This window comes from Mastacembelus armatus, chromosome 6, assembly GCF_900324485.2.
Source record: "Mastacembelus armatus chromosome 6, fMasArm1.2, whole genome shotgun sequence".
Classification (NCBI taxonomy): domain Eukaryota; kingdom Metazoa; phylum Chordata; class Actinopteri; order Synbranchiformes; family Mastacembelidae; genus Mastacembelus; species Mastacembelus armatus.
In genome coordinates this window covers 18,016,398-18,029,491 of record NC_046638.1, presented here as the reverse complement: position 1 = coordinate 18,029,491, position 13,094 = coordinate 18,016,398, and the positions used below count along the sequence as shown (strand labels likewise).

Here is a 13,094-nt window from a genome sequence, read left to right as displayed (position 1 = left end):
TCTTGCCCTAAATTCCCAAACATAAGATCCTGTGTCTGCTCTGGAGATATAGACACTTAAACAGAGGGTGCAAAGCAGCTTTCACTATATCACTGGTTTACTTAAAAATGAAATTCAGTCATATATAATTATCAGACTTTAAAAAATTTATTAATTATTTCATCAGAACTACAAATCTTTGGGTAAAAGTTTGTCCAATTTGCAGAGGTGCCCGTGGGAAAACCTCAAAAAAAGAGGAAACCTGGGTCTCACTGTTTATTGATGCACTGTAAAGTTATATGTTTGAAAGCTGTGATTTGACCTGAAGGCTAGCAGTTTGTCTCTATTAAAACAGTCCTCTTATTTATTTTAAAAAATCTTCTCAAATACTCCAGGTGCTATGTGTACACACGACTAACTAAAGCTGAAAAGGACATTCTCCTTTCTCCTCTGGCTCCATTAGAAATAATTATCTCCAATCGATCTTTCAACCCCTCTGTGGAGCAGTAACATGAGCTTGTACTGTCTCAGCCATCAGCTGTCTGTCAGCAGTGTATATGTGTGTGTGAGACCTGCACAACTCTGGTCTATGGAGTACACCCTTTGACTTGTGACAGCCCTACTAGAGTTCCTGTAATTCTGTAGGTGTCTTGTCCCAGCACAGCAGCAGAGCGTGTCTCCTATGGGGAAAAGGCAGAAAAGCCCTCTTTGAGCAGGTCAGCCACAGGGGGCCCTGTGATGGTGAATGCACTGATAACCAGCCACCCAGTGTGACTCTACTGCAGCGTGAAAAACCAAGCCGTCAGTATGGGTGCCACCACAGCGGAAAATTGTGTCCAGTAAAGCGTGCAAGGTGGGGAGAGGATGTGACAGTGAAGACATGCAATCCTAATGAAAATCAAATCCAGTCAGCTCGCTCCTCAGAGAATCTCTGCGGCAGGAAGCCTATAGCACGACTGCAGCTCCCCTATAGTAGATAAGAGGAGGTGAGGTTCAGATAATGAGAGGGGCAGAGGCCAGCTCTGTAATATGGGTGCATAATCACTTTGTCAGGCAAAAACTTCACAGAAACAGAATCCTTTCACGAGGTGAAGAACAGTGTTGCTTTTAATGACAACCGTGCATTTTCTCAGTTGTTTAAATTAGTTGCAGTGTGTGTCTGAGGGGGTGGACGCAACATCTCTATGGAAATCACTGCGCTCACCTTGCCACGCCTCAGCCAAAGCCACAGTCATCCTTACCTTCATTACTGCTGTCTCAGCATTCCCATGCGGTTCACAGTGCAACCAACTTCACCACAAGCCCTTAAGTGTACTTGCAAACAGCAATCCAAGCACTTATCCAAATGGATTGTGAGATGCGTGCATAAACTATATGTTTTAATTACTTCAGATCTGCAGGACTAATTCCTGCATGGATCACCTAAAGCAGAAACTCACTCAGATGCTAAGAGTCCTGTTGGAATCTCTGTAGAGTCTTTTTAGGTTAAAATGGTAAGTAAATAGTAGACATAGATGAGCAAATAAGCTAAATATACAACTGGGAACTAATGGACAGCTTGGACAACACATGGAAGTTACGGTGATAGCTCAGGCACCTGTGAACACCGTGCTGTCAGTGTGATTTGGATTACTGAAAGAAAACAAGAGACAGGGTTATCAAAGAGACTTCTGTCTTATCTCAAAAACTGTCACATCTGTCTTTCAAGCCATGACAATTTTTCATTTCTCCCAGAAATACCCTATGGCCCTTGATGCCTAACACTCTACTAAGAAAGGCCTTTTGTCTACAGCATCCAAGCAATGAGAAGAAGTTGGTTTGTAGATGAGAATCCTTTCATTTCGAATGAAGAAAGCTCTTCACTGTGTGTACGTTTGAAACTGAAATGCACTGGAAGTCCTTAACATAAATATTGTATATGAGTAGCAGCAAAGTGAGGATCAAATGGACATTTCTTAAAAAGGTTTCAAGCTACGTCAAAATATATTAAAACCAATACATAAAACTGGTCATTAACAATCCAGTGAGATCCTACTCATCTTTTTTTTCCCCACTTAATTCTTTTTGCCCCATCATTTAATTCATTTGTAAGCTCAAAGGCCTGGACCTGCCTGCATTAATAAGAGATAAACCTCAGAATGCAAGACGGCCTTAATTGTGTTTAAAGGAATTCAACTGAAGTGGCAGCCCTCTCTGTTAGTGACAGGCAAAAGTTGTCTCTCTCTTTCCCTCACTCGCTGACATCAAAAGCAATAAGTGAGAAGAGCTTTTCTAATTGCGTTGAAGAGACCTGCCTGCGTAGGCACCAATATAACGCTTTGTATGCTCACTTCAAATGAGGCCTACAATTCCTGTCTCTTTCTTGACAGTCTGGTTCAGGGGTTTAAATGGCCACTCCACCTCAACAAAGTGCCTTTGCAAAAACACTTTTACCAGGGACCATGCTGGTATAAATGCACAGGTAAACACACGTACTCACCTACACATCTGCACAAGCCAAGTTAAAACACTAAGTGGATCTGAGTGGCAATTATCCTTGACAATGCTTCAAAAAATATCTGGCACTTTGTCGCCATCTAGGCAACAGGGGTGGTACTATCTGTATAAGGGCAGACAAAAAGATTGGTTTTGTTCTAACAGGTCAAAATTTCTTTCCCTTTCTCCTGATGTTTCCTGCAACAGTGAAGCAGTGATGATATAGGACGGAGGTGAACAGACAGGAAGAGAAAGGGTGAAAAATAGATTCTCTTGTCTTGTGTGAATTACCTACCAAGAGAAAACAGGAGAAAAAGACTAAGTGTACAGGAGAACTGAAAAAAGGCAAGCAAGCTGGTAAAAAAGAAAAATGAGTACAGAAACACAGTAAACTGCAGCGATTTCTTGTAAAAGTCGAGAAGACCTTCCTACCTATCGCTGCTGTTAAACAGCAGCAAGAGATTCTTCAAAGACACAGAGTGAAAAAACCCCAGAGTCATGTTGTGACAGAATGAAAAAGTGCGGCTGATGCCTTCAAACAATCACATCACATGCTCTGAGAGAAAAGTGGCACATCAGAGAGTCAGTTTTCCACTGGAGCTCTAAAAACAATGTTAAAGTCAAGGTGATGACAGATCATAAGACCATTCTTGGTTTCCTTGATATTTGCAACAAAGGTGGAGTGTTTTCTCCTAGTAGTCCCCTTAAGATCAGTTCCAATTTAACTGGAAAATGACACGTCCAAAACAAGTGTCAACATAGAATTATTATAGTGAGATGTAAACAATCACAGCGGATTAGGAAGAGTGACAGTAAAAGCTTTGTTGAAGTGTACTGGTCAGCAGAAACACTGGAGTGTCTGAGACTGTATGTATGTGTAAACCAAATGCTGAATTTGTCTGCAAGAGCATATGGCACATAGACAGAAATATACAGATATTTGCAACACCTGAATTTAACACCTTTCTTTCACAGTCTAAATAGACACTAATTATGAAAACATGCATAAAGCTAGGACCTATTTCAGCACCTATCTAGTGGATTTGATTATGCTGTACAGCTGCTCCTGAGTTTGTGGCATATCAGTGCAGATTTTCTGCACCATGATGTCACAACAATCTGCTTTGGGTGGCATCTGTATAACAGATGAGGCGATCTGTAAAACTTCTTAACTGTAAAGATTATTCTTTGATGACCTAAGCAGATGTTTGAAATTACTGTCCTGTCAAAGATTTAGTAAGTTGAATTTTCACTTTTGCCTCATTTTGAGCAAGAAAGAGCTTAATATTAGTATGCCAGAGGTAGACGTATCCATAAAGAATAGTGCAAGGTAAGCATACAGCAGGCCATGCATCACATATTCAATACAATATATGAATACACACTCAGAGATTTGTAGTAAAGCTGCCACCCTGAAAATAATCCGTGTTGGTGAAAGCAAGATCTCCAAAAAAAAAAGAGAGAGAGAAAAACACACATATGGTAAGTGTTCAGTTGAATTTGTGTGTAAACCCTAATAGGGGCTAGGTCAGGTTGAAACCTAGTGGTGTGTTCCCACCCTGAGGTACTTATTACAGCACAATGGATAACTGTTTTGAATTTTCCTCCTCACTGCTCCATTTAGTTTGATAAGAACAAGTAAATATAAAAGACGAACACTATGACAATAAGTTGCTGATTTATTACCTGTTTCAGTGTAACATCTCATTACCAATTTAACTACCTAATGGCCAGGGACACACTGCTCAGGCAGGACCAATCTCTGTGCAGAAACGGCATTAGGGAGCATCACACCAAACCAGTACACTTATGAAAAATACATCAAGTGCAACTGACAGAAATCTCTATCAATAATATATCACCCTGTGGCTACAATTAACAATGCAGTCAGTGACGAAACTCAGTTCATGGATCTATGCTAAGTCGCTCTTATTTATCACTCAAAAATGGTCCACGTCACATCTATTACTTTAACCAAACAAAAGTTAATCACATCAACAATGGTGTGCTACTCGCTAAACGACTAATGCAACATCTCCTGCTACTATCATCAGCAAACCTACTCTTGTGGAAGAATTGGGACCCTGCAGTACCAGCCCTTTTACATGAATACTCCCACTGTGCTGCTGGTGGCTTCACACACTCTGTGGCAATGGAGTGGAGTCATCGCAATCACGCTGAAAAAAGAAACTTGTGCCTCCTGCCAAGCACTGACTTGAGATTGTGTATGTGTGTGTGTGTGTGTGTGTGTGTGTGTGTGTGTGTTTTTGTGTGAGGGAGAGAGAGAAATAGGAAAAGAGAGGGGAGGACATATCTGGATGTTTGTGAGTGTGGAAAAGAGACAGAAAACAGAGTGGGTGAGCAGCTCATGAATATCTGTAATGTGTTAGAGAGAGTGTTTGTCAGAACGGATGTCGGAGGAGGAGGAGGTATGGGTGGAGAGAAATGGAGAAAGTGAGAGACAGAGAGAAGGGGTGTGAACCATGTCTTACTCTCTTTCTCACACACACACTTGAGATTTTGTATGTGGCCATCAGGGGATTGCTTTATTGAGGGGAGTGATACACAGCTGCTTTTTTCCCATCTGTTATCTCTACCTGGGCATCTATATGGCTCTTTGTCTGCCACCCATTTTATCTCGTTGCTTGCTCATCTGCTTGTCTGACCACAAAATTGACAAGAGGAGAACAAACTGAGATGAAAGCATGAGCAACTAGAGGAACAGCATTGCATTGTACTGCTGTGTCCTTCACACACGGTTACTGAAGCCTTTTGTGTATATGTGTGTGCTTGTCTGTCTCTGCTGTGCACTTCTCAGTGCACTAAAACTCATCGCTACTTACAAATAAGCCATTAATCCACTCTCCTAGGATCCAGGGTTTTCGCTCTTTTTTTATTTCCACATGGCACATTTCAGGATTACACCATGCAATGTCCATTGGCGTTTTGCATAATTAGGCCACTTATATCAAATGCAGGCAGATTCTAATGGACTGCTAAGGGGACATATTTACTTTAATTACTACTGTCACAATCTCTATCCTTCATCCTCTGATGCGTCATCCTTCTCTCATGCACTCCCTTCCTCTGGAGAGTGTGGTGGCAACGTAAACCGAAAGAAGATTGAAGAAGACTCTGTTTTCCTCAAAGGTCACACCCTCCCACAGCGGAGTTAAGATAGCATTTGACCTTATAGTCCATTACAGCACAATACTGCTCAACCACAGTCACAGGGGAACACAGATAAATACAAAAAACTTGCTCTCTGTTTCAGAGAATCCCATTAATAGAAAAAAAAGGTCCCAGTGCCCAAGTGTGTCTGTGTTCGTACATGGCACCTATGTCGATTTGGATTCAAATGCGTGTGTGTGTGTGTGTGTGTGTGTGTGTAGGTGTGTGCAGGTCAGGTGTACAAGCATGCGTATGTGTGTTTCATTTACAGGAAGCTTTTAGAGTTGTGGAGATGGTTTCTGTCAATAACAGCTGACTCCAAACACCCCAAAAAGCACTTTAGCGCCACAGACTGTGGTTGAACATGTGTTTTCACATGGGAAATAGCACAGATAAGTAGAATGTGAAGAAGACTGAACACTCCATAGCAGAAAGTTTATTTGCTCATTGTTAGAACCACAGTAATACTAGGGTACATTTAGACAGCAAAGTCTAGATTGGGGTTGCTTTTACTGTACTTCAGTCATTTCATGCTCTTTTTATTCTGGGGTCCTCTAGAGGCTGTTAAAATTGTAAACTTCTGTGCAATTTTTCTAAACTCTGAACCTTTATTCCACCAGCTGAAACAGCAGACTGCACTGGGAGGGGAGATGAGGGCAAAATGTGAAATAGAACAAGGAATTGTGAGGAGAAGAGACAGGGGAATGGAAGAAAGAAAGAAATCATCCTGCCTTAATGACTGGCATTGCTCATTAGTGTCATCATTAGCCTTTGTAACTTGTCATACTGTTGCTCCTTAACCAGACTCCATTATAAAAAGCCTACTGCCAAAACAGCACTCAGTAACAGAGGGATGGCAGGTCTGAAAGGGCACTTCGCACACAGAAATCTTTCTAGGAGAAACAAAAGATTCTCCACGGGCCTGCTTGGAAAGGATGATTCATGTGATCAGTGATGGACATGACACAGCTCCATCTATAAGTATAAAGTAAAAGTAAAAGTAAAAGTAAGTAAAAATGCATGGGGTACACATGTTCATCCTTCATTATCCTCTGTGGAGGGTGGTGCGTATTACACCCCACCCCCTCTCCCCACCCCATTATATATAACAGGAAATGACTCAGGCTAGAGGTGGAAAATGTTAAGAGATTATAAGTGTGTTCATATCGCACACTTGTTGCTATACTTCTGAATAATAAATAGTCCTTACATACCTTGAATGGCCACTCCACTGTACTTTTAATGCTGGATCAATGTATTATCTCTAGAACTGAACAAGGGTAAGACTGAATGGAGGTGGAAGGATGAAACTGTAAAGTGTGTCTGTCTCTGTTAGCCATCTCTGGGTGTGTATATGTGCGGATGCATGTGTCACCACGAAGGTCAGCCCTGTCTAGGTTTAACAGGACACCATAGCAACACTCAGTCTTCAGCAGCACACTTTAAACCATGACCTCCCTATGCTCTCCATCTATCTTTCTCTGTGCCTGCTCCAGCTTAAACAGGAACTTTAACAGTCTGTTGGTCACTGTGCTCATAAACATCCATGACAGCGAATCCTCCTGCAGACACGCCCAGATGCCAGACCAGGACACAAACTGTGAAGTGTGCGAACTGTCATGTTCCACTGGTATGAGAGAAAGACGCTGCTGAGAATTTTGATTAAATGAATGGGGGATTAAGGTTTGTAAACCACATTAATTAAGGTAAAAGCGTTGTTTTACCGGCGGGAGAGGTACCTGAAACAGAACTACAGCTGAGCGATGAGGAATAACAAACATATAAGAAAGACAAAGAGGGATGACAGGGAGAATTAGGAAAGGGAGAAATAGGAGGGGAGGAAAATCCTTGCACCTGCAGCTCCCAGCTGTGCTGTGCTTTTTCTGAATCATTGCTCCACGCGGAGAGGCTGCTTAGTGTTTCATTTGGAAAACAGGGATTTATTGCCAAGGAGGTGGCTGCTACTGGTGTGTCTGCCCATATGTGGGTGTGTGTGAGGGGTTGGCGGGTAGTGGGAAGAAGGTAGGTGTGTGCAGTGTGGTAGTTTATCATGGAGAGGAACTTGGCTCCGTACCTGAGCATCTCTAAATAAGACTGCCTTGTTCAATCCCGCACACAACGCTGTAATGTGGTGACACTGGATGTTTCTGTGTATCTGGGAAGGGGAAAAGGCAAACTTACAATTTTTATGTGGATAAGCAGTCAGGTGGAAAAGTGTGTGTTCAAATACAAATGCATTTTGCATGTGTTTCCAAACAGGCTGGAAAGCAGATCAGCAGAGGTCAAAACCTGACATATGCTATATATTTTCAGTGTTTTGCATTAATGTGTGTTTAACTCACTTAGCTGACTCATTTACATCCAAATATTTACAGCTACTGGTTCTGATGGGACAGCCGGAGGATAGACATTCCTCCGGAGGAGCTGGGTTCAGCCTGTAAATCAACAAGCCAGAAGGAAAGACCAAAGGACAGCCAGCGCCATATATCCAACCTGCTAGAAATCGAGCGTTGTGTTGTGTAAAGATTACAAAAAAATCTATTCGTTCTGAAAACAGTTTACCACTCACCTCCCTGGGTTGGTGAATGAATGTAGTCAATATAAAGCTTCCTCACAAATGCAGCAACACAAATCTGTGTGTAGGGTCTGTAGTGTGTGTGGGCAAGAGAGCAGGTCCTAATCAATAAAAAACGGGAGTAAAATAATTTCTTTGTACAGAACTATTAACCTGCATCATGACCGCCTCGAATCTGAACATTGAACTACAATGTGAAAATGAACCAATGGCTTATCCAATTAAAAATGAACAACGTGAAGAGCACAAAACGTGCACTAAGCCTACACGGGTCAAAAAAGAAACACCAGAGGAGTTGTGCTGTGTGCTGCCTCTCAAAACATCCGGAGGAGAGCGAGGATGAAAGACAAGAGAGAAGCAGCAGAACAAGAACAACACAGAGTTTCCCAGTCGAGCTGTTTGCCTGCTATGCTTCAGGGCTCCCTCATTGTTGCTGTGTTTGGAAATAGTCTCTGCTAGGTTATTTTAAAATTACCTGCCGACTAAACTTTTGCAGCATGCCACCAAGAGTGCCACTGTCAGAGTGACTGCACAGCAAATACGTTTATGGTAATTTGTACTGATCGTCCTCTAGGTATGAGAAGGTGAATGGTCAAGGCAGCGTGCATGCAACTGGATCCTTCCTTCCTCAACAGGGCATAGTTGCTTGATGAATGTAGAGACGTTATTCAAGCCAAAAGGTGGACAAAAGTGTTGAGGTGCAACAATAAGTCAGTGCAGCTTTGCCCTTCTCAGTGGAAATAGTCTTCTAAAGACTTGACTGGCAGAAACAGCTGTTCGGAGTTACCTCTCTCTCTCTCCTCATATTAAAGTCAGATCAGCCGGGCGAGTGGCTCTATCACAGTGGGAATTAAGGCTTTATTAAATATCCCGAGAGAGTCCACGTCTATACTGAGAGCAATAGACTGAGTGAAATACCCAGAGAGACGACACAAATAAACCAGCAGAGCGGCCAAGTTACTCCTGTGCCTCCCTTTCTGTCTCTGTGACCCCCCACCGCCTCTGTCTCTCTTCCCTCCTCTCCTCCATCCGCCTGTGTGCTTCCCCAGCACTCACACACTCCCCAGCCCAAAGAAACGCTCAAGTTGAAGGCTGAGCGGAATATAGATGCGACTAGAGACAAGAGCCGGAGCCGTGATTTGCACATAGACATAAGATTACACCCTGCGCTCTTTCTTCTCCAGCCCCCTCTTCCCCAACCTCAGCTTCTACCCCTCTTTTTCTCTCGATCTGTCTCTCCCTTGTCGACAAAATGTGAAACGCATTCCTAAAGTGAGCGAGCACTGCAGACCGACAGACCCGACACCCTCTGCCCCAAACTCGGTGCTATAAATGACTGCCCTGCGCGTAAAGGGACCAAACGAGGACAAACTTGCTCTGGCACGGCACGGGCGGATCGGGCGGTACAGGTGAACGCACTGTGTGTTATGTGCTGACTCGGGACAAACTTGACAAACCATCTACTTGCGCAACAAACACAAGAGTATAACCCACACGGATGCCCGAAGAGACTCGGATCGTTCTCCAACCCAGAGAAATTGTTCCCCAAATGTCACACACGAGCATCTCTCCTGTCTTACCTGGTGGACGAGGAAAGCCAAGAGGATGCGGACTCCAATTTCCATGCTCGGTTCAATTTCGGTGTGAAACAGAAACAGATTCAAGACTGAGTGATAGAGGCTGGGTCAGCTCTGTTCATAATTCCACTGTCCAAGCGCCGTAGAGAAAGGAAAGCCTTTCGCCGTGAGCCGCCAGCTGCCAACTTCCCCAAAATACAACTGCAGTCTGATCAGCAAAGCCTTGGATAGTGAAGCCGAGACCACGACCAATAGATTTATGAGGAGGACAGAGAGGGGAGGGGGCGGAGGAGGGAGAGGGAGAGGGGACTGAGGAGGGGGATCGTCTCTAAGTAGAGGGTCAGCATCCCTAATTTTGTTGTGGACCAAATTACAGAGAGCCAGTCAATTTGTGGAGTTTGAAATGATCGGCAGGTGCAGCTGCAGGTTTCGAGGATTCATCAACATCACACGTACCATGTGCCGTTTTTTTCCCTCTCAGGAGACAGCTTTACAGCCTTTATATCAGCATCTATAATCCGTCCCCTTTTAAAGGCGATTTATGTTTTCTATGTGCAGAGCAACCGTGAGGGCGCACGGGAAGCTTCTATTAAAAAGCCTACATCCTGTGCATGAATGCGCACAATAGCGGCGTTGCCTGCGGGGCAGCCTGAGAGAACGAAACTCTAGTAATGATATATTTAAGGATTGTGTAATTTTACAGTGTAAGCACTGTACATATGGCAAAAGCAGTGTTGCTCTAGACATGACTATGTATTACCCTATTTTGAATAATTATCATTCTAAAACCAAGTAATGTTTCAGTTTTGAATCATCTGTCTGTCTGAAGTTCTTTGGCTCTGAGTTACTTCAGTAAACACATCTGTTACTGTTTGCCATGGTCTCATCTTAAATGAAAGGCAGCATCATTCCAGAGCTTCCAGTGCAACCCAAGTCTAAAGAAGCCGATGGTCACTCTTAAGGGGGAAATCTGACGATTTATTAATGCCCCTGCATAATTGATTTAACACCCCATGCCTTCTGAAAGCAATTTAAAAATACACCCCTAATTTGTAATGCAGTCTTTCCATTAGAAATTTTAAGCCTGAAGCCCAGACTGAAAAGACATTATTATTTTTAGACTTTGGAAAGTTTTCTCCAGAGTCACAGAAGATATTATAAAACTAATTTTACAGGCCAGTACACACACACAGTGAGTAAACTGGACTTCATACATGAGCTGTAAGCCATCAGGGAACTTCAGCATCCTGAAAGGCAGTACTCTCTCTTTATTGTCTCAGCAGGACGTATACCTGTACCTATACAGAGTACAATCACTATTTCTGGCGAGGTGCACTGTAAGTTCTGTCAGGATGCTGCGTTAACTTAGACCATATGACAAACAGTATCTGAGCATGTTTTACTTTACACTCCAAAGACAGAGCACTTGAGAAGAAGAGCGAGATGCTCTTAAGCTTATGTGCACATACTGCCCCAAAAAAGCTTCTGCTGACAAAAAACCCTTTAAAAGATAACTGTGGTGATACTCCATATTTTTCATACTGTCAACCAACCCCATGAAGGCTAAAACCAACAGTTCATTGATACAAAGAAGTATTGTTTGTTATAAAGTAGCTTATTCCTCTGTGCTGTAGAGCTCTATTGTTATTCAAGAACTATTAAAAAATGCATCAGTGAGCTGCATTGTTGAAGTGGGTGACATGTTTCTACATTACCATGAAAACCCCCACTGTCTTTTATTTTGAAGTGATGCCACATACACTGTTCCTCTGACATAATTCTCATTTGAACACTGTACTAACACAATACTTCTATTTATATTGACTGAAAACTATAGCTGTTCCTTTAATGAAATCTAAAACCAGTTTTACACAGTTATACATTTATATTAAGAACAAATGATATCTGGTTGCCTCAGGTACCACAAACAGGCAGGTGGTCAGAAAATATTACATGAGATAATTATTGGTTTTGGTCAATTTATGCCATTTATATCCAATAAAAAAATACCTAAAACATCACCAGTCTTTGAAGTTAGAAGACAGTACACTCCAGTCTCAGGTGCCCTTTACCAAAACACCTCAACAGCAACGCTTGTGCTGTTGTGTAACTGGCTGCGACCTCGGAGCTTCCTGCTGGAAATAATCAATTAACCACCACATGCTTATTAAAGTGGAGGATAGCTTATTTGAATCCAGCCCTGTGGTTGATTAAGGTCTTGATAACATACAACATACAGGTTGCTTTTAGTGGCGATTTCATCTAGGCAGCTGGGTTCACTAAAATGTTTGGGCTGTTTAGTTGTTATATCTTGGACTATGTGGACTAAAGCATGCAAGTAAAATGAATTTGCTTACATGAACCAAAAACAGGTGTCAAAAGATTTTTGAGCCTGGGAAACAACAAAAGTTTGAGTATGTTTTCAGGAAACACTCAGAATTCTTTTCTCCTTGGCTTCAAACATCACCCTAGACACTATAGACTGTCATGAAAAAGTACCAAACTTTTTCTCATTCTGGCCCTAAAGGTCAGATGTCTTTAAAAGTAGCACATCAGTCTTTCTTAGGAGACAGCTCTGACAAAACAGCACACTTAATTTCCATGCAAAGTACCCTTAACCTCCAACACAGAGACAAATCATAGAGTGAAACAGATGAATGAGTTTGGTGCTCTGAGGTAGAGCAAAGGAACTCAGATAATGAAAACATTCAGAGCTTTCCTCCATATTGCACTATCCCTGTTTTATCTTTCTGTCTGTTCTTCATACATCCAAAGGGGTGTATATAATGCTGTGACAGATTTCTGCATATATCCACCTTGAGTATGGGGAGGAAAAAGGTTGGCTTCACAAAAAAGCCAGGTGGAGGCCTTTGTATATCTCTCAGTACAGGAAAGGCAGTCAAATTCGTCCCTTTCCTTTCTCAATGGATGTGAAAAATGAGGGCAGGAATTGTTGTGACGTCTGAGGAATTGCTTTTCCTAGACAATTTTTCTGCCACATTCATTTATCAGTAAAGTAAAAGCATTGGAAACATATCACTAGTGCCTGCCTGCTTTAAAGCTCACAAGGTAAGCTGTGAAAGAATCACATGGCATAGAAAGGAAGATGACTGAAATAATCACTTAAATAACACGAGTGGATGAAGAATAAAATGTCAACAGTGCCTAAGATTTCCTGTCAGATATCCCTAAATCTACTCTAGATGGTTTAGATTTTGGGAATCATGCCATGGCTGAGTGCAATCAACAAATCATGACAGAAACGTCTGTTCGGTGGCACAGGAAGAGAGTATCTGGCTCAATCAGTCTGACAGCTT

General features: G+C 42.3%; 1 protein-coding gene across 2 annotated transcripts in view; it reads right to left on the bottom strand.

Annotated features, from left to right (window-relative positions):
• cdh13 (cadherin 13, H-cadherin (heart)) overlaps positions 1–9,929 on the bottom strand; it is a 365,066-nt gene extending 355,137 nt beyond the window's left edge. For both annotated transcript variants that reach the window (XM_026310825.1, XM_026310826.1), the window contains exon 1: positions 9,781–9,929. In XM_026310825.1, the coding sequence (XP_026166610.1) occupies positions 9,781–9,825 (45 nt within the window). In that variant the 5' untranslated portion in view covers positions 9,826–9,929. The remainder of the gene's footprint in view (positions 1–9,780) is intronic.
• Between the last annotated feature and the right edge of the window lie 3,165 nt (positions 9,930–13,094).